The sequence below is a fragment of the Chelonoidis abingdonii genome, chromosome 24 (assembly GCF_003597395.2).
Source record: "Chelonoidis abingdonii isolate Lonesome George chromosome 24, CheloAbing_2.0, whole genome shotgun sequence".
Classification (NCBI taxonomy): domain Eukaryota; kingdom Metazoa; phylum Chordata; order Testudines; family Testudinidae; genus Chelonoidis; species Chelonoidis abingdonii.
In genome coordinates this window covers 10,123,283-10,145,102 of record NC_133792.1, presented here as the reverse complement: position 1 = coordinate 10,145,102, position 21,820 = coordinate 10,123,283, and the positions used below count along the sequence as shown (strand labels likewise).

General features: G+C 50.7%; 1 protein-coding gene across 1 annotated transcript in view; it reads left to right on the top strand.

Annotated features, from left to right (window-relative positions):
- The window catches only part of ASTN2 (astrotactin 2), a 660,907-nt gene that overhangs the window by 414,884 nt on the left and 224,203 nt on the right, over positions 1–21,820 (top strand). Inside the window, exons 14-15 of the mRNA XM_032797631.1 lie at positions 19,795–19,919; positions 20,475–20,579. Coding sequence (XP_032653522.1) covers positions 19,795–19,919; positions 20,475–20,579 — 230 coding nt within the window. The remainder of the gene's footprint in view (positions 1–19,794; positions 19,920–20,474; positions 20,580–21,820) is intronic.

The window sequence follows — 21,820 nt, the reverse complement described above, 5'->3', positions numbered from 1 at the left end:
GACCAATCCCCAACTAGATCATCCCAGCCAGAACTTTGTCAAGCCTGACCTTAAAAACCTCTAAGGAAGGAGATTCCACCACTTCCCTAGGTAACCCATTCCAGTGCTTCACCACCCTCCTAGTAAAAAAGTTTTTCCTAATATCCAATCTAAACCTCCGCCACTGCAACTTGAGACCATTACTCCTTGTTCTGTCATCTGATACCAGTCTAGATCCATCCTCTTTGGATCCCCCTTTCAGGTAGTTGAAAGCAACTATCAGATCCCGCCTCGTTCTTCTCTTCTGCAAACTAAATAATCCCAGTTCCCTCAGCCTCTCCTCATAAGTCATGTGCTCCAGCCCCTTAATCATTTTTGTTGCCCTCCACTGGACTCTTTCCAATTTTTCTACATCCTTCTTGTAGTCTGGGGCCCAAAACTGGATACAGTACTCCAAGTGAGGCCTGACCAATGCCGAATAGAGGGGAATGATCATGTATCTTGATCTGCTGGCAGTACTCCTACTTATAGAGCCCAAAATGTCATTAGCCTTCTTGGCAACAAGGGCACACTGTTAACTCATATCCAGCTTCTCGTCCACTGTAACCCCTAGGTCCTTTTCTGCAGAACTGCTTCCTAGCCACTCAGTCCCTAGTCTGTAGCAGTGCATGGGATTCTTCCGTCCTAAGTGCAAGACTCTGCACTTGTCCTTGTTGAACCTCATCAGGGGTCCAGGGTTCCCCATTTCCCTCAAATAGCTGCTGACCTTCAGTCAATGGGGAGAACCATGCAGGAAGATGTCAGGTGACAGATGTCCAGCATGATAGCTCTTGCTGTTCCCACACTGACACGGGAAAAAGTACAGAGGCTGACATTTTGAAAGGTGCCCAAACCTCATCTGAATTCAGTGCAAGCTGGGCACCAAACTCCCAGAGGCTCCTCTGAAAATAGCAGCCAGAATCCGGGGTGAAATCCTGGTTCCCCTGAAATTGCTGGGAGTTGCTAGGTGCTGCTGCAATACAAATCATAATAATTAGCAACCAGTAATAAAGTTGCTGGAGAAAAATTGTTTTGAACAATTGCAAATAGCGCCCACAGATCCTGGAGACCACACCCTTTGACTCGTGTCATCACCAAAGTAAAAGCTTGGAGGAGGAATCTAATTGGTTTAATCCATTTGAATCTCACATTAAGCATTGAAATAAACATAACCCGGTCCCTTTCAGAGCAGCTACAGTCTAGCAGGCAAAAGGCATGCATGCTGTTCCGCAGACTTTGCTTCTGTTTGTGGCTGTCTCCCATTCAAATATTCACTAGGCTGAAACTTGCTTAGCTTATGAGAGCCGACAAGGTCACTCCCCTTTGCTGTTGTTAACATAATGAGGCAGGAGACGTTGAATACCAGATACCCCCTCAAGTACTAAACAGCTTCAGACCTTTGAAAACAAGCCCAACTAGCCACCTCAGCTGCTTTGAAGCATCCACAGTCTGCCCTTTGGATAAGACAACCATGACCATGGGGCTGGGAATCAGGATGCTCGAGTTGAATCCCAGTGCTGGCACTAACCTGCTCTGCTAAGGAAAGGCAGTGTACACCGAGACTCGGTCTCCCCTCCTGTAGAATGGAGCTGCTGCCTCTTTCCCAGGGACACTATGCAGCATTGATCAATTGTGTTTGGCAAGCACGATGGGTCAGACCGAGAGGTGTCTCATCCCTGGACCCAGCCATAAAGCAATTTCTGCCCTGTTTGCTCCTGGTTGCAAAGGGAGTAATCGACTGCAGATCTGAAAGCTTTGTGGCTTATTTCCTTCCCAGTTTTTCTACCTGGGGAATGGAGGGGTGGGCACCTTGCCCCTAAGTGAAGCGGTGGGAATAGCAGAAGTGCAGAGGCTCCAGACCTGAAACCAAACTCCCGAGCCAAGACTGTGCCACACCAGATTTGGAGGCAAGATCCAGAGAGGTCTTACTTGGCTGAGCAGGGGAGCGGGTGGGTGAGCCTTGTTCCCTCATACTGCCCTGTGTGGCCAAGTAAAATAAGGGCAGAGCACTCTAACTGGCCCATCATTGAAGCTCCTCAGAACCCCTTTTTATCGCTGCTATATAAGCCAAGAGTTGAGCCAGGCTCGCTCCGGGTGACAAAGTCCATGCTCTGTGGATGGCACATCAACGTTGCTGGAGGAGATTCATCTCATTCTGAAAGATGGGCTGCTCTCACTCGGAGAGAAGGTTGGTAGAGGCTCAGCATGCCTGATGGCAGGTGTGGGAGTCTTTCCACAGCAGCACTCATAGATTCTGATTTGGTGCCTATGCCAGGAGGAGTGAGTGGCATTTTCAATTCCTATTATTGGGTGAGATCACAGCGCTGTTATGGTGTCTGCACTGCAGGCGAAGAGGTGATTGTAGCATGATGCCATACCCAGGCTAGCTTTAATCTAGCTAATGCGGATAATGTAGACGTGGCGGCACAAGCTTCAGCATGGGTTAGCAACCTGAGTACGTATGCAGGGCTCCCAGTGGATTTGTACTTAGGCAGCTTGCCAGGTTTACAGTACTTTTGTTACCCTGTGCTACCTGGATTAAAGCAGTCTGGCTACCCCTGCTACATGCACACCTTCCTTTGCAGTGCAGATAGACATGTAACGGTGAGCAGAGAGTGACATAAATAGTTCATCTGAACTGATAGGACTCAATCAGCGTAGGTAAGGGAGTCGTGGTCTGACTCACTGAGAGAGAACTATCTTGGTGCACGTTATCGTATCTTCCGCTCTGAGCTCCGACACAGCTAGAAAAGGTTAACCAGTCTGACCATTAATAGTCACCCTTATTTCTGCACCAAGCCTCTGCCTCCCTGTCACACGCACTTGCCCTAATGGAGGGTTGAGTGTCTGACAGGCGTGAACTTTGAAAAGTAAGTTGTGCCTGAGTTACGGGTGAGCAAAATAAAAGTTGCAACTTTTTTTTTTTTTTGGCTAAACAGAAAGCTGTCCATTTTCCATGTCAGTCCTATTACTCAAAAACATTTTGCCTGATTTCCTTGAAACATTCAATGAGAAATTGCCTTGGAGCCAAAGCAAAGCATGGGGAAATGTTAGCCCCAAAGGGTAGGGTCTGTTTCTTTGCAAAAGGTGTACAGAGGGCTAAAAACATAAAGGTTAGCATGGAATTCCTTCAGCAATCATGACTCCATAATTAAGGTATAAATTGATATCACACACTATATATGCACAAGGCATTGCTGTGGGAACCATAGCTTTTCAAATCTGTTTTTACACCGCACTGTCTTTCAGTGCGTTCCCAGCAGACGCTCCAGAGGAAGAAAGATCCATAACCTACTGCAAGATTTTGCCCATAGGAGAGAGAGTTTAGTAGAATAAATAAATAGCTGCATAATTGGGGGGAAAGGGGAAGGAGAAGCAGAATATAATAAAAAGGAAGTGGGGGTCTGGCTGCCTTGTTGGAAAGCCCATCTGCCTGCACTGCCGAGTTCAGTAATCCCTTGCACGTGCTGGGATGACTGGATGGCTCGGGGTGTTCTTGATTTAATGGTTTTGGTGCAGTGCTGGTGAGAGATGGAGGAGTGACAATTCTGGAGACTGAACTTGTGTACTGTAGGAGAGCGCAGAACCACTGGGGTCGACGCTAGCAGTGCTTTTAGCGGTATTAGGAATACTGCATATGCTTCACTGGCAAAGCATGTGGACGCAGTTGTATTGGCAAAGCTGTGCTTTGTACGATTGTAGTAAAGCCGCCCCGCCCCCAGCAAAACCAGTTATCCAGGCAAAAACAGTGTTGCTGGTATACTGCATTTACACAAGAGGCATCTGTCAGCACATCTCTCAGTCAGAGATCAGACCTTTTCACACAGAAGCCTGTAGTATAGACATGGCCAATTCAGTCCTTTGGCTTCTCTACAGAGGTTGAGGGTGCCAGCTGGGCTTGTTTGTTTTCTTGTCTAGTGGGGACTAGCCAGGGGAGAAGGGAGTCTGGCCTCATCTCAGGAGGACTGCTTATTCACAGTTGTGAATGAAGATGTTTGGGTGGTCTCGTCAGGAATGGACGTGAACCTGACTGCACTTTTCCCCTCGGAGCCTTTCATATACATGTGGTAGAAGCTGTCAGCTGGGTTTTTTCAGCACTGGTCATCTTTTATTCAGCTGCATGTAGGGTGTTGTCATAAACAGATAGCTATGAGTTAATGTTTCTTTCACCTGTAAAGGGTTAACAAAGGGAACCAAACACCTGACCAGAGGACCAATCAGGAAACAAGATTTTTAAAAGCTCACGGAGGGAATGTTTGGGTGTGTGTCCCTTTGTCTGTGTCTCCGGTCCTGTACTACTCGGCATGAGAGGAATTTCTTTCTATCTCAGCTCTAATCTTCAGTTTCCACGTTGTGAGTACAAAGGTGAAAAACAATAGGCTTTTATCGGTTTTTTGTATTTTACATGTGTGTAGTTATTGCTGGAATGTTTAAATTGCTTCTTTTTGAATAAGGCTGTTTATTCATATTTTTCTTTTTAGCAATTGACCCTGTATATTGTTTATCTTGATACAGAGACCATTTTTATGTCTTTTTTCTCTTTTATGTAAGGCTTTTCTTTTTAAACCTGTTGGATGTTTCTTTTCTAGTAGGCTCTAGGGATAGAATCCCGTGCCAGGATTACGGTCTCTCTCAGGGAAAGGACTGGGAGGGGGAAAAAGAAAGGAGGGGGGAAGGTAATTGCCCTCTCTGTTTTGTAATTCAGGAAGTTTCAGTACACGTAACTCTCCAGATAACCCAGGGAGGGAAGCCTGCGAGGAAGTAAGAGAAGACACGGGAGGGGGGTTATTCCCCTTTGTGCTAAGACTCAGGGCATCTGAGTCTTGAGGTCCCCCAGGGAAGGTTTTGGGGAGACCAGAGTGAGCCAAACACTGGAATTTTTGGCTGGTGGCAGCGCTATCAGATCCAAGCTGGTAATTAAGCTTGGAGGTTTCATGCAGGCACCCACATTTTGGACTCTAAGGTTCAGAATTAGGAATTATGCTTATGACAGGTGTCCAGGCCTCGCTGCTTTTCATCTGCATGCCTGGCACTTCTGCTAGGGAGCTGTCTCTGCCCAGCTTTGTTTGCTCACCCAGCTCCTGCTGTCACAGAGGATGGCGACAGGAGGTGGAACCCAGGGTAACAAGGTTGTGGCATTTGGAGAAAGGGATGGGGATTGTAGAAGCTGAACTAACTGGCTCAGTGCACTAGGAACCTGTGCATGTGCATAGGACAGGGTCTTCAGCACATGGAGGGACGGTGAAGATTGCTGCTAGGAGTCAAGTTTGAATAACGCAACATTTCTAGAGAGTGATGCTGACCGATGTGGCGGCGCCATCCAGCCCACTAGGCAGCTCTGACAATCTCTGGCTTCATCTTCAAAGCACTGGTTGGCCCCAACTGAGCCTCCCAACCCCATTGCTAAGATGGGCAGGGGTATTATTGAGAGATGAGTCCCGGCCTCAGCATTTGGATCCACACTGAGATTTCAAACACCACACAGTCGGGGGCAGCTGGGCCTTGGGGCTTTGGCTCACAGAGGGTGGGTAACCAGACAGCAAGTGTGAAAAGTTGGAATGGAGGTGGGGAGTAATAGGAGCCTGTATAAGAAAAAGACCCAAAAATCAGGACTGCCCCTATAAAATTGGGACATCTGGTCACCCTAGGCTCGCACCCATGTCTGGCAACCAGCCTGGCTTGACGGATGGAGATGCAGAGACGGAGGGAGGAAAAGTGACTTGCCCAAAGCCCCGGAGAAAGTTGGCATCAGAGCTGAGATTAGAAATGTGGCCTTTAAATTCCTTCTGTGCTGAAGAGATTGTGGGGGGTCTAGGACTTATAATGGGACCCCAGCCCCCCAAAGAGAGTTTGGGATTTCCTTCTCTGCACCAAGAGTTTTCTACTGTCTCCAGAGAGACAGGGCTGAAAGGAGATGGAGTGGGAGTGCTCATGCCATCAGGGATGGAGAGCACTGCGGAGACAGAGGTCTCTGGTTAAGAACTAACGGAGTCATTGGTACCTGATACTTAGCAGCTTTCCACATGTGTGCGGAGTGTGGGGGAGCATGTACTCCTTTGACTTGTCACTTTCACTTCCCCAAGTCTCCTGTTGTAATCTGCACCCTGAAATTACCACAAGGCGCCACTCGTAGACAACCTGTTCTGTTCTCCCTTTCCCTCCCTCCTGGCACTGTCCAGGAGCCGGCCGGGCCTTCCCTCACCCCGGTGCCATCCTGGAACCCTCTGGGCCTTCCCTTGCCCCGGCGTCATCCTGGAACCCGCCGGGCCTTCCCTCCCTCCAGCGCCATCCCAGAGCCAGCTGGGCATTCCCTCACCCCGGCGCCGTCCCGGAGCCGGCTGGGCCTTCCCTCGCCCTGGTGCCGTCCTGGAGCCCACTGGGCTTCCCCTAGCACTGATGGAGTTTCGTGGTCCTTGGACTCCACTGAAAGACAGCAGTCTCAAAGTGTTATCAGCTCAGAACAGTCCTTGCTGTCAGAGCAGAGCCCCCATCTCTAGGTGTCAGCGAAGGCCATGCTGTTTCCAAGCTCAGCCATTGTTGCCATGTGTGCTGCTGTGGCAATCTGGCATTGAGAAGACTAGGGAAGACAGTCGATGCTGTTTCTTCTCCACAAGCCGACCCCCTCGCTTCTCCAGTCCTGCTCTATGTAGGAGCTCATGTCGTTTCTGTCAGGGCTCTGGAGTTGTGTTTTCTCTGCGGACAGCTGCCTGTTTATTACCCCATTCCCGTGGGCATATGTCATCCCTGCCATGCCTTCGTGTTCTCAAATCAGATGCTGTTAAGGAAGAGGAGCCCAGGTTACGCTGTCTGGAGCCTCCCTGGGCTGCAGTGCCGAGCGACATCGGCAGTGGGAGAGTGGCAAGGTGACTAGTATTCCACTGCCTGGATCAAAGAACTGTTAAGGCAGAGCCCAAGGCACTTCGCCAGCTCCGACTGACTGAATTGTTTTCAACACCTCACAGCTACAGTGCAGATAACTTTATAGCAATGCGCTGATAACCCCTGGGGAGAGGAGGCGGCAAGGAGCTTGTGGGACAAGACTACGGTGCCCCCCCTCTCCCACCCCAAGGACCTGGTGTGGTGACAGGAGCAGGAAGGCCCCAGGCAACTTTCTGCTTCCTTTGATCAACACAGTCAGAGTAGTGCCTGTCTCGCTGCAAACAGTGGCGGCTCCAGGCACCAGCGCTCCAAGCGCGTTCCTGGGGCGGCAAGCCGCGGGGGGCGCCCTGCCGGTGACTGCGAGGTCGGCAGTCAGGCAGCCTTCAGCAGCGTTCCTGCGGGAGGTCTGCCAGTCCTGCGGATTCAGTGGCAATTCGGTGGTGGGTACTGAAGCTACAGGACCAGTGGACCTCCCACAGGCAAGCCGCTGAATCCGCAGGTGACCTGCAGGCGCGCTGCCGAAGGCGGCCTGACTGCTGTGCTTGGGGCGGCAAAGAAGCTAGAGCCACCCCTGGCTGCAAAGCACTCCTTGGGCTGGCCTTTCCAAACTGGTGTTTGCAACCTTTGCAACTGCAGAGCCATTGGCCCCTGGCACCTGCCACCCTGCGGCATGCACAAATGCAGATCTAGCTGTCCAGCCCATGCACCCCCTTTCAGGGGCCAGGCTGAGGCTGTCTCGAATATGCAACCCTGAGTGCCTCCCTGGCACCGGTTCTCCTTTCGTAGCAGATGATGGACCCACAAGCAGGCAATCTGCTCCAAGCCAAAGGATTGTGTGTGTACACATACCCACGCAGCGCCGCATGAGCTTGGAAGCAGCGCTGGCAGGCAAGGCTAAGCTCCCGTTCTGGCACGCTCATGATTTACCTCCCTGAAATACCTCAATTTAAATGCTAATTTCCCCATAATGGAGGGGGGTAAAGCAGCTATTGAAGACTGTTGGGCTGTTTATTAATGGAGCTAAAACACTGGCACATATTCTTAATGTGGCAGGGAGGGGTAGAGAATGGAGTGCAGGCAGAGTTTTTCTCTATGCTGACAGCGTTAGGGGTGAGTGACTGATTGAATCTCCTGTCACTTCTGCCTCCCTTTCCCCAAGTGTTTAGCGCTGGAGCCCCAGACTAGAATGGGAACAGCTGTTCCTGTTTCCTTCATTCAATTTCAACGTGCTTCCCAGCCACTTGCCCCCGTGCAGGGAAGCCTGGGCATCAGTCTGTCTGCCTGCCTTGTAGCAGTCCTGTTTTGGGCACACGTGATGCAGAGTCCCCATGATGATCTCCTTTGGGCTCCTGGAATAAAATCTGCCTCTGCCCTTGTCATAAGTATATTCCAATTGAACTTAGCATCCAAAATTTTGGTCCTGCTGAAATCCTCTAGCTTAATTACCAGCTTAGATTGTATACCTGCCCACCACCCAAAATTATAGTGTTTGTGGGCACTCGATCTACCCCAACCTTTCTCTGGGTCAAGAACCCAATCCCTTGGATTCTTAAAAATCCGGAGAAATTAAACCATTCCCCCTTCTCCCCCCTCCCAGCTTTCCCTGAGAGGACAGTAATCCTGGCCATGAGGAAATTAGGCCTCTCTCTCCCCTTCCTCCTCCTCCCCCAGCTTCCTGTGTTAACCCAATCCCCTGGGGATAAAACAAGGGAACAAGGGAAAGACTCAATCAGGTTCTCTAAAAGAAATTTTAATAAAGAGAATAGAAAAAGTAAAGAATTATTCTTATAACTTCAAGATTGTAATATCTACAGGTCCATATAGTTTACAGACAAAGAAGAAACCCTTCTCCAGTACCAATATCAAATCAAAAATAATGCCCAGCAACCTTACACATTAAAAGTTAACCAGCCAGATCCCACTTATGCAAACAGAATTAAAACAATTAAAAGACCTAAATCGCCTGTTCTACTTACTATTTGAACAGAAACTTAGAGAGCCTGCAGTGATGTCTGGTCCCTCTCATACCCCCGAGAGAAAGAAAAAAAACACAGAACAAAGGACCCACACCCAAACTTCCCTCCACCCAGGGTTGAAAGTATCTTGTCTCCTGATTGGTCCTCTGGTCAGGTGTTTAATTCCCTTAACAATCTGTTTATGACAGCCCTGTATGCTGATTGCCCCTGACATGAGATGCATTTCCAAGAAACTGAGTCAGATCTGATCTCTCCCCTGCCACCCCTCTCTGGATTTCTACTGAACCCTGAGAGTTCTGCTCTCGTGAAGAGGAGAGGTTTCTTCCCTTTCCTGTACAAACCAAATGGTACCATCTTGCCTCCAGAGGCTGTCATGTTGGCCCCTTGATCTAATGCAATGCAGCATCTGTGTGCTCCGCTACCTCCCATGGGAGCCAGGCGGGAGCTGGCTTGCAGTGAAAAACAGCTCATGCTTTGGAGCCTGCAGCTGAGGGATTAGAAAGCTTGGGGCTCATAGCTCACTGTCCTTCAAGGCAGCGTGCCAGCAGGTTTCTCTCTGCTCCACCCAGACGATGGGCTGCCACTGTACAGCAACCGGCTGGAGTCCTCACTCTCTCCCCGGGGAGCAGGCTCTCCGTTCTGCTAACCCACAGGGTCCTCTCTGTCCCACATGGGGGACTGATCTATCTCTGGACCTCTGCTCCCCAGAGCCTTCTGACTGCTTGCCCTTGTAACTCTCACATCGGTCCATCCATCCCCTTGTCCCACACTGGCTCTGTCCAGCCCACTTACTCCAGTGGTGTGTCACTTTCTGCTGGGCTCTCTCCAACTAGCCCCAGCCCCAGTGTGAGAGGTTCTGCACTAAGGGACACTGAAACCTTGAGCCAAATCCATCTCCAGTGTAACTCTACCAAATCACACCTCTCCTTGGACTATGAGGCGTGAAGCTGGCTTCCTTCACCTTTTGACAGGGTTAATGAGCCTTCCAGGTTACTCCTTTCTTCGGTGCCCTGGGCTCTGCCAGACCATGAGACACTGCAGATACTCAGGCTGTTGGACACAGTGAAAACTGATTAGTCTCTTCCTTTTACCTTGTCTCATTATACAGGAGCAGGGACTCACACAAAATTAATGACCAGTAAATTCAGAATAAGTAATGCTACTTCACGCCACACATAATCAGCCTGTGCAATTCAGTGGCACAGGCGGACACCAAATCCAATTCTGGGGTTAGATTTACCCTCTCCAAAGTGACTGTAAAAATAGGACTCCCTGTTTACTGTCTCCCAGTGCCTCTAGATCCATGGTACAAGTGAAAAGAGATTTCCAGCCCTACAGCCTCAAGCTTGGATTGAAAGACAAGTGAGCTCTTCAGAGCTTGCACAGTGGTAAAGATCCTGTGACTGAAAGTTAGTTCAAAATGTGAATGATGCCCAGGCCAGGCTAGAATGTGGGTCACTCTCCCCAAGCGAAGAGGAATCAGAGCATCACCCTTTCTTGTCATTAAACTCAGCATGTCAGACCGGTATAACAGCTCTGTGGTGTGAAAAGGTGCCGTTTTCATGTCGTTTCCTGGACATGACCACTCTGGCTGATAATTTGATTCCCATTAGTAGCTGTGCCAGCTAAGATAAGGGTAATTAAATCTCATCCTTCAGGGCATCAGCTAATGCACTGTGCACAAATGCAATGGAGCGAGGTGGAGGGGAATGATGGCTGCTGTCGTCTGAAGCATCCCCTGTCTACCATTGTTGGAGGCAGGATACCCACATGCTGGCCTGATGGTCTGATCTAACCCTGGAAATCCTGTGAGAAACAGGTGGGTTCATAATGGGGATGGCAAGAGAAAGTCCCAGTTCCCAAGAATGAAGGAAGAAGTGACGGTGCCCATCAGACTCCAACAAACGGATTCTCAGCAGAATATTTTCCCAGCGGAAAATGATATTATTGTGAGGCATTGGCTGTCTTTAAATGTAAATCCATCCTCAGTTATATCCAGCCTGGGCCATTGTACGTAGAGCTTGTTGTTAAAATATCTGCACAGGATACCTAATGCTTTCACAGAATTGCACCTTGGGACAATGCGTGATGGATGTAGCACTGCCTATGACTACCTCTCACAACCTCATGTCATCGTATCTGCTCCAAAAGCGCCCACATGGGGCTTTACTCCATCTGCTTAAGGGCAGAGAGGAGCAAGTTGAGTGAGGCAGAACTGCTCAACAGCTGAGCCAATGGCTAAACATCTGATTAGTAGCCAGCCCCAGGGTCGCCAGAGCAGCAGCCCCCGCCAGCCCAGTGTGTGCACAGCACCCTCTATTTTCAATCCATGGGTGCATGAGCCCCTGAGCACCCAAGGAGATGGCACCTAAGCTCCCCATTCACCCCAAAGCCAACCAACAACTCACCCAAGCTCCTCACCCACTGCTCAGCGCTCCACTCCCTTCCTGGGCAAGGCTGGGTCTGCCCAATACCTGCTGCCCAGCAGCTCCACTTGCTCCCCTTAGCATCCCTGGGCCAAATTTGAGTGAGCAGTGTTGCGACCTGGTGTGTGGGGTCACAGCACCACTCTGGTGGTCTGGGACCCCGTGCAAGCGCACTGCAGGCACATTCGTTAATCCGGGCCTGGTTGTGAGTTCATTCAAAGTACAGCACTTTTAGGAGATACAGTGCTGTTGTTATTGCTCTGGGAAACAGAAGCATTAGGGATCGAAGTAATGGTGGGGATGCTAATGTTCTGTTCTGTAAGGGGTTCATAGACGGCAGATATTTTGGACACTACATGAATCTGATTGGAGTAAAGTTTGTTCCACGGTTGATAGGAACCATGGAGCTGCACGTGCGCGCGCACACACACACCACACACAACACACACACAACACACACACACACCACACACACACACACACACACACACACAATCACACACAACACACACAGTGGACAACATCACACACACCTCTCTCTCTCTCTCTCTCTCTCTCTCTCTCTCTCTCTCTCTCTCTCTCTGTCCCATGTTGATACACATACTCTCACGCCTGCATGCAGGTGCCTGTGAAAACACATCCATGTGTATACGCATGTACACACCCATACCCGTTGCACATATGCCAGCAGCACACAGACTCTATCCGTCACCTAGACATTCCACCTATACCGCAGCATCTTTGAATCCCTCCTGAACCTTTTCCTGCCCTCTCTGATGTTTCTGTTCCTTGCACCGAATTCAGTAGGGCTGCATGTGCAGGCTTTGATCAGTGCTTCTAAAGAGAACAAATGCTGGGCGGAAAGTCTTTCTTATGCATTTACTTGAGCAGAAACCGTAAGTTTATCATAACGGACAGATGAAAAGGAGCGATGGACCTCTGCTGGCTGAGAACTTAAACTGCAGCTCTGGCCAGTCTGAACCAGATCCCAGGGGGTGTGAAGGGGAGGAGGAAAAAAGAGAAGAGATTTTGATGGTTATGCTCCTTCACTCCCCAACTCTCTCTCCTGTTGCCTGTAAGAGCAGATATCAGCTCGGTCCTGTGCCCATTCACAAGAAAACACCATCTAATTAATTCTCCATGGAGAAAATATCTTTGAAAAGGGGCACAAAGAAGACCTGGGGAACTATAGGCCAGGCAGGCTAACTTCAATACCTGGGAAGATACGGGAAGAAATTATTAATCAATCAGTTTGTAAGCACCTACATGAGTATAGGGTAAGAAGTAATAGCCAGCAGGGATTTGTCAAGAACAAATCTTGCCAAATCAACCTCATTTCTTTCTTTGACAGGTTTATGACCTAGTGGGTAGGGGGGAAGCAGTGGACATTATCTATCTTGATTTCAGGCTTTTGACACAATGCCACATGGCGTGCTCATACACCTGGGAAATGTGGGCTAGATGAAATTACTAGAAGGTGGGTTCACAAGTGGTAGAAGGACCATTTTCAGAGTCATTATCAATGGTTCATTGATAAACTGGGAGACTGTATGTAGTGGGATCCTGCAGGGGTCAGTCCTGGATGCTGGACTATTCAATATTTTCATTAATGACTTGGATGATGGAGTAGAGAGTATGCTTATAAAATTTGAAGATGGCACCAGCTGGGAGGGGTTGCAAGCACTTTGGAGGATGTTACTGGAATTCAGAACAACACTGGCAAATGATAGAATTGGTCTGAAATTAACAACATGAAATTTAATAAAGACAAGTGCAAAGTATTTCACTTAGGAAGGAAAAATCAAAGGCACGACTACAAAATGGGGAATTATTGGCTAGGTGGTAGAACGTCTCAAAAGGATCTGGGACTTATAGTGAATCACAAGTTGACTATGAGTTAACAATGTGCTGCGGTTGTGAAAAAGGCTCATATTGTGAGGTACATAAACAGGTGTGTCATATATAAGACATAAGAGGCAATTGTGTCATTCTGCTAGCGTTGGTAAGTCCTCAGCTGGAGTCCTCTCTGCAGTTCCGAGTGCCACACTTTAAGAAAGGTGTGAAGAAATTGGAGAGAGTCCAGAGGAAAGCAACAACAGTGATAAAAGGATTCGAAAACCTGACCTATGAGGAAAGCTGGGTGTGTTTTTAGTCTTGAGAAAAGAAGACTGAGGGGGACCTGATAAATCTTCACTATGTTAAGAGCTGTTATTAAGAGGGTGGTGATCAGTAGTTCTGCATGTCCACTGAAGGAAGGACAAGACGTTCTTAATCTGCATGCTTAATCTGTTTGCAAGGGAGACTTGGTATTTGGAAAAACCTTCTGACGATAAGCTCTGCAATAGACTTCCCAGGTACGTTTGTGGAATCCTCATCCTTGGAGGTTTTTAAGACTAAGTTAGAAAACACCTGTCAGGCATGGTCCAGGTTTACTTGGTCCTGCCTCAGCATGGGGGGCTGGATCTGATGACTTCTTGAGGCTACTGCCAGCCCTACAATTCTGTGATGGAGGCCCAGGCTGCCTCGTGGCTGTTTTGCCTTGCCCTGTTGCTCTTCTTCTAAATTGCTGTGTCTGGTGTGCACTTGAGTTTGAGGACCGGGCATACAATAGTGGAACAGGCAAGTTTTGTGCTGAAGACGGAGCTGGGGGCACAGAGAAGGGAGGAGTTTCAGGACAGAAAGCGAGCAAAGAATGTATCATCAGAACTGCTCACTCAGACACACTGCAGCCAGATGTAGCCAATGCATTGTGGCCATTCGCACCACCCCGCACAGGCACAACAACATGGATGCGGAGTCCACACACCACAAACACACACACCTTCCCTTGCAACCACATGCACCAATGCAGCTGGACCTGCTTTTCTTTAACTCCTTGCTTACAACCCACAGCTCTTCAGTGAAAATCTTTTTATAGCTCCCCTGCCTCAGCTAGAAACCATTGCGTTCAGATTACCCTCGGAGTTTCTCCCAGTTGCCTCTGCTTTCTCCTTCTCTCTCCCCAGCTGCTGCCCTGGCACACAGCTTGTTCCCCCCACTGCCCAACCCAGCGGTTGTTTTACCAAAATCCTGCTCTTACCCCAAACAAATCGGAGTTGTGCCCAGATTCTTCTGGCTGCATCTGTGTAACCCTCCACGTGTGCTCTGTATGATGAACATGGTGTGTGAAGTATGTGCACAAATAGGTGTCATTGGAAGTTAGGGTGACAAGATGTCCTGATATTTAACCCTTTGTCTCATGTCCCGATCAATGTACGATCGGGACAGCATTTGTCCCGATATTCGGGTAAGGGGGCGAGTGGGAGGGAGGTGCTGACCCTGTGGGTGTTCTGGGACTGGAGCACCCACGGGAAAAAATTGCATCCAAGCTCCTCCATCCTCGCCTCCTTCTCCCCCTCTTTCCCCAGTGCACCATGTCCCTGCTTCTCCCTGGCTCTAGCGCTTCCTGCCACCAAACCGCTGTTTCCAGGAGGGACGGGGGAGGAGTGGGTACACGGCACGCTCAGGGGAGGAGGCGGAGAAGAGGCAGGGCAGGGGCAAAGACTTGTGGGAAGGGCGAGGGCGGTGCAGGGGCAGAAAGAGGCGGGGGGTAGGCAAGCACTCACCCGGGAGAGGGGAAGTCGGTGCCGTAGGGGTGAATGGCTGGCAGGGAGGCAAGCAGTGGGTGGGGGACTGAGGAAGGACACAGAAAGCCAGCAGCAGGCTGGGGGGATGAGGAAAGGCATGGGGGAGGGGTGAAGGGGAGGGGGCGGGTTCTGGGGCAGAATGGAGGAGCAGGGGTGGACTGTGGGCGGGCCCAATGTGTCCCAATATTTTAGTGTGGTGATCTGGTCACCCTATTGGATGTGCGACATGCATGCAGAGTGATAATAGGGGTTGCCCGGTTCCCATACGTGTGTCTGACTCATGAATAAGAGATTATCATTCTCCATTACACAACTTTGCACAATTAACTAGGTGCATTTTGTAGGGAAGGCTGTCGGGAGGAGTCATTTTCCTTTGTGTTGCTCTGGTGCTGGAGGCAGGACACCAGATTTATGTGGACCAGGGCTCAAATCTGGTATGGCAAAGCCTGTGCCACTATAGGTATTTAATGCATGTAGACGCAGCTAGCACATTACCCAGACATCAGTACACTCTGCAGCACGTGCATGGTTTGCACATAGAGCTGCTGCCAGGAGAGAGCTGATTTTCTGCACACGTTAAGCAGCTCATGCCCCGGACTTTCCTCTGCTAGCCAAGAGGGCAGAGAACTCTGTCTCCCGTGCTGAGCTCGCTGTCAATGAGGGGAATGGAAGAGGCAGCTGGCATTAAGCCAAAGTCAATGGAGAATGAAACAGGCTGCTCGGCAGCCTTTCCATGAGCAGTGACCAAATCCATTTAGATGCTGGTCCATGGCTCAGCTTTTAACAAGTGTTTCTCTTGCCTGGGAGTTTGGTTCTCTTGCTGAGGGCTGAGCTGCCCCATCGTCACCCATAATCCTCAGCCTCAGTATCATGATGGCTAGTCATGGGTACAAACAAGTCAGATCCTAAGATGCTGCAAATGAGCATCAGTGGAACTGCACTAGAATAGGGTCTGGCCCAACGCTGTTGTTTCATGGTGGTGTGTGTTTTCAGCTGTCTTGGAAATTGGCTTCAGTGTGGCGTGGTTTGCCTCTATGCTGAGGCTGTACATGCATGCTGGGAAGATAGCTGAATAAATTGATCATGTCTCTCCCTATGCCCCTAACCTCTCTCCCTCCCCTGTCTCTACCCACCCACCCACCTAGGCACGAGGCTGATGTGGTAATTGCTAACCTGTTTGCACTGCTAAGATGGGGAAACGTTTAGAACAGCAAATCACGCCTTAGCCACCCGGGATCAGGAGTGTAGTTTGGTCAATATTAGATCTGCGTGTGAGTGACAGGGAAAGAGAGATCCTCCCCGCCCCACCAACCCCCAACCAATCAAACGTTGTTGCTTGAAGCGAAACCCCTGAGATGCAGTAAGGTGCTGGCTCCTTTGTTGAACAGGATGCAAGGCGGCGGAGAACACAAGTCGCTGTTAAATCCACAGCCAGACTCCAGTTCCTGTCGCCGGGGTGCAGTGCCCTTTATTATCCTATCTCTTGCCCTGCACTTCACTGGCTCTGCCCTCATGCACGATGGAACAGCCGCTGCTGCAGGCTTAGCCTGGGCCTGTCGAGCGACAGCAGCCTAGGGTGCGGGGCAGCAGGTTGGCATGCCGGGCTGCACAGGGCGAAGCTGGTCACAGAGCTTCCTATGAGGGGTTGTCCAAGGCCACATTTTTGGAGGGGCTCAGCATGCACCATGGGATCCATCTCGGCACCCAAGACAAGTTTTTTCGGTTTTCCAGGGCGTGCATGCTGGGAGCTGAGCTCCATTGAAAATCTGGTCCCGGTTATGGCTCCCAAAGAACCAAGCCCTGGGTTTCCCACAAGGCCCTGGGTGGTTTGTCTATGCCCAGCAGGCAGCATGTGCTTTCCAGTAACATCCATCAGCCAGGAATATAAACGTCACTTGTCACAGCCGTAGTTTTCCAGAGGGCCGAGCAAGTCAGCAAGGGCAGTCAGCGATAGCCAGGCTCGCTATTGGCACCATCCCTTAGAAATCCCCAACAATGATCAAGAGCTTTCCCAGCCCCCTTGCTGCCATCTTCTCCTGCCCCTCGCCATGAAGACTTGTTCTGTCTGTCTGCAGGAAGCATAGACCTCAGGGTTCAGGGATCGATTTGTGTAGCGGGTGCTCTCGGGCAGCTCAGCTCTGCTGTGAGATACTTGAGGCCCTCAGAGGCTAGTGGAGGATAAAGGAGGTAGATAAAGGATGTGCCCTGGGTGCAGAGAGCGGGCTGGGCTCCCTCCCTCTTGTCGCACTAATAGGCTCGTGCCCGCCTCCTCCTTCACTCTATGGGTTTGCGTTTGGCTCCCCTTTCCTGCCCTATACAGATCAATGCGAGTTTATTTGGTGGAGCACCTTTCATATCAGTTGTCTCTCCCGAAGCACTTTGCAGAGTTCAGTAAGGAAGAACAGCAGAAGGGGAGAAGAGGCCCGGACATGGAGACTGGGAAGGGACCCACAGTTCTGCAGCTAAGGTTGAGAACGGACTGGGGAGCTGCTGGAGGTGGAGGCAGAGGGGCTGATTCCTTCAGCAGAGGAACGAAGTTTTGCCTCAAGTGAAATAGCACGGGGTGCGGGGGGAGGGAGAGTAGCTTGGTGGGAAGTTAGCAGGGAGGGGAGCAGGTGAAGAAGGCTCATGTTGCCAAATCCAAGAGAGAATTAAAAGCAAATTGGCAGGTTTTGATGGGCACCCCTGACCAGACCAGGGTCAAGTGGGGCTTTTTGGTGCAGTGGGGGGACCTGGATGCTAATAGACTTGTGGGGCCTTGTGGTATGTTGGATCAGCACCAGCAGGGGGCGCTGTGGTGGCTGGGTTGTTCAGGATCTTGATTACATCCCTCCGGGTTGTCAGTTTGAGTCTCACTAGCTCTTCCCCTGGAACATCACCTCCGATGCGGTCGGATGTGGTGCTGGCCACATCACTCCCTCGTGTGCCGCTGGCCAGGAAAACGGATGTGCCTTTGCCACGGCAGCCCACTGAGCCTTTGGTCCCAGCGGGAGCGTGGAGAGCTGTGGACAGGCCATGGAGACGGAGGGGATGGCAGCTCTGGGGAGGTGGGTGAACGTACAGCTGGACGGGGTGCTATGGAAAATAAAGAGAAAAGTGAGAGACAAGAGTCAAAGGTGCTGCTAAGTGAATCTGCCCTGAGGCTCCGAGGGCTGCATCTGTTCCACTCCCTTATCCCCTCGATTGCACCAACAAGGACTCCATCTCTCAGGCATGAGAATCCCCGGGGAACAGCATCAGAGCAATGGTGTTGCACCAGGGATGTATTTGGCTCTTTGTGACCATCCAGGAGAGGTGGATGATGGAAGGTGGCCAACCCTGGGGAGTTGCGCCACTGCCTGTGTCCCCATCTGACACCTTACACCACTGCGGCACAGGTAAACAGCCAGATCGGAAGCAATGAATGCTTCCTGAGCCTGACAGGCAGGTTCTTCTAGCATCTCCACTGCCAGGAAGCTAAGTGGGATAACAATGAAGCAGCCCCAGGGGAACTAATTAGTGACTCGTCTTCCTTGGAGGGGAACGTGGGACTGAAACTGAATGGCAGTACATGCGAGAGAGTCGGATCTCAAAGCTGTCTCCATCCGCCGGGATTCATCTGCGGGCGTTCCAGGACATAGCTGACAGCAACTGTCGCTCCAAGCAGAGGCTCTCTGAACACTCCTCTGCCACCTGCAAGCACCAGACCTGCTTCTTACAGCCGAGAGGTGCAAAAGCAATGCTAACCGTGATGACCTGGGGTCTAGAGCACTGAGATCCCTGTAGAATAGTAATGCCTGGCTGTTCTGGAGCATTTTCATCTGAAGAGCTCAAAGGGCTTTACCAAGGAATGCAGTATCATGGTCCTCATTTTACAGAGGGGGAAACTGAGGTACAGAGAGGGAAATGACTTACCTATTGTCACCCAGCAGGCCAGTGACAGAGGTGGGATTAGACCCCAACTCTCTTGAGTCCTATACAAGTGCTTCATCCACTAGGCCACACTACATCCTCTCAGAGGGAGGGATGGAACCTGCTTTGTAGCACTCCCTAGTGACCCCTTCTGGCCAGTGCTCCGAGTGGCATCAGTGGGATTTTTTACAGCAGCACATCCAGCTCTCTTTCATCAATGCAGGTTTCTGAGCGCCAGTCCCCTGCAGTGTGGGGCTTTGGAGGGTGGAAGTGGGGACGCATGTATGGGAGAGGTAGACACTTGTATCTGCTCCTCAGTAAACCATCCAGAGCTGCTGTGTTCTGCTTGGCACAGAGGGGACGGGCCAGGTAGAGGGGCCTAAACACATGGTATTGTGACAAAAAGCCTCATGCAAACTTTGTGCTGCTGACAGGTGCTGGCTTGACACCGTCGCTACGTTAAACTCATGCACGCTCCCATGCAGAAAGCATGGCTAATTCCTCCTTGGCGCACACTAAGGTGCTTCACGATTTAACTGGGGCTCACCCACAAGCCCCCTTAGGTCCCTGTTAATTGTCCCATGAAGACGCATTGTAGCGGCACTGCCTCTGGGGCAAGAACAGGCATCAGCGGCGCCCTCTGAGGAACGTGCCATGGCCAGCTGACATCTGGGCTGTCGGCTGAATGTTGCGGTCCCTGGTCGAGGTGAGGCAGCCGCAGGCCCCAGAGGAGAGTGGCTGCCCGGGGGACAGGACATGGTGAGGAATGAAAACCCCATCATGCTGTAGGTTGGATCTCGGGGATCCAGTCCCGTCCATGGATCCATGCACGTTGCCCCATGGGACTTCAGTGGAAGCAACAGCCACAAGGTGCCCACACCCCATCCTTCCCTGGGCGTGTGCCTGTCTCCCACAGAGCCCTGCCGCCAGGAGGTCACCTGCATCGTTGCTTTGGAATTTTCTTTTCTCTCTCTTCAGGGAGAATAACTTCATCAAGGACTTCCCCCAGCTGGCCGATGTGCTGATCGTGATTCCGCTGCCCGTGGAGGAGCAGTGCCGCGGCGTCCTCTCTGAGCCCCTGCCTGACCTCCAGCTGCTCACTGGTAAGCAGCCTTTGCCCCGGCACCCTTCCTGGTGGTGGTATGCTCTCCGCTTCTGGGCAGGGCTGGTCTTTTACAGCCGCCTGTCAGAGACCACCACCCTAGACAGATGTCTCTGTCTCCCTGTCTCTGACCCCCATGTTTAAATCTCCCCCCATCTCCCCACGTTCCCCAGTGGTCCTGCTCTCAAGGACCTTCCCCATGTCCAGCTGGCTACTGTCTGTTGGAAATAATACACTGGCCAGCCCACGGTCACAGTTGTTATGCTGACCTGCATCCCATCCCCGTGAGCTTCGTCCCAGCAGTGCCCTGTCTGTGTCAAGGCGAGCTTCTCCAGCAGTGTGAGCTCATGACAGCTCAGCTGCCTCATCTCAGCCCTGGCTGTACCGCCAGCGCTCCGGCAGTGTGATCTGTCTGAGGTAACGGTCTCTGTTATCATTGTGTCTGTAGCCACAAACCATGTAGCAAAAAATACAGTCAGAGTGAAAGTAACACTGCCCAGGGTGCATCCTTCGCTGTCTCCTCCCCACTCTCTAAGCCCTGGTTTCCTCTTTACAGGAGACGTCAGGTACGACGAGGCAATGGGCTACCCCATGGTGCAGCACTGGAGGGTCAGAAGCAACCTGTACAAAGTGAAGCTCAGCACCATCACCCACTCTGCAGGTGAGAGCTGCCTTCGTGATGAATACAGTTCTAGCTGAAAGGAGAGAGTGTGTGTGGGCAGCAGGTCTGGCTTGCTGGCACTGGCTCTCCCAGCACTACCTACGCCATAAGACTGAGCAATTCTCCAGCACTTTGCATCTCCAGGCTCTGTACAGACACCAATGCTCACAATCCCCTCCCCTGGGAAGGTCAGCAGAGAGATTTATCTGCTTTCTGCATAAGAATATAACATAAGAGCGGCCACACTGGGTCAGACCAAAGGTCCATCTAGCCCAGTATCCTGTCTTCCGACAGTGGCCAGTGCCAGGAGCCCCAAAGGGAATGAACAGAACAGGTGAGCATCAAGTGATCCATCCCCTGTCGCTCATTCTCAGCTTCTGGCACCATCTCTGCCCATCCTGGCGAATAGCCATTGATGGACCTATGCTCCGTGAACTTATCTAGTTCTTTTTTGAACCCTGTTATACCCTTGACCTTCACAACATCCTATGGCAAGGAGTTCCATGGGTTGACTGACTGCGCTGTGTGAAGAAATACTTCTTTTTGCCTGTTTTAAACCTGCTGCCTATTAAAAGACCAACAAGAGAAACTGAGGCAAAGAGTTCACATTATTTGGTCAAGGTCACAGATGGAGACAGAGCCAGGATGAGGGTAATAAAATAATAACATCCAGCCCTTACTGTACACAGAGCTCTGCATCCGAGGAATGCATAGCTCTTTATAGTGGGGTATAAAAACCATTGTTCCCATTAAACATGGGGGGAAATCAACACAGGGAGATGCTGAGGTCAAAATTGTCTATTTTGGATGCCTAAATTTAAGCACCTAAATCCCTACTTAGGCACTTAACTAAGTGACCTGATTTTTCAGAGGTGGTGAGCACCTGCAGTTCCTGTTGGCTTTTGTTGCCTAGTTTTAAGCAACCACATTTAATTGTCTTGTGCTAAATGATTTGACCAGGAAGAGACAGCAGTGGCAGAGGAACAGTAGAGGGCAGGTCTCCTGGCTCCCAGCTCACTGGGTCATCTTTCCTTTTCAAAAGTTCCTGGCTCCCTACCCCCTACTCATGCCACAAGGCTGTGCCTCTCTAAACTAAACCCCGCCTCCTGTGCACATACAGACTCATGCACCTCTTGGAATCATGGGAGTTTGGGATTAACCAAGGAGGTTAATGACCTAGATTTGCTAGGCTTCCAATTGCACAGCTGTTCTTGAGCAATCTGGCTAAACATCGCTGTTAC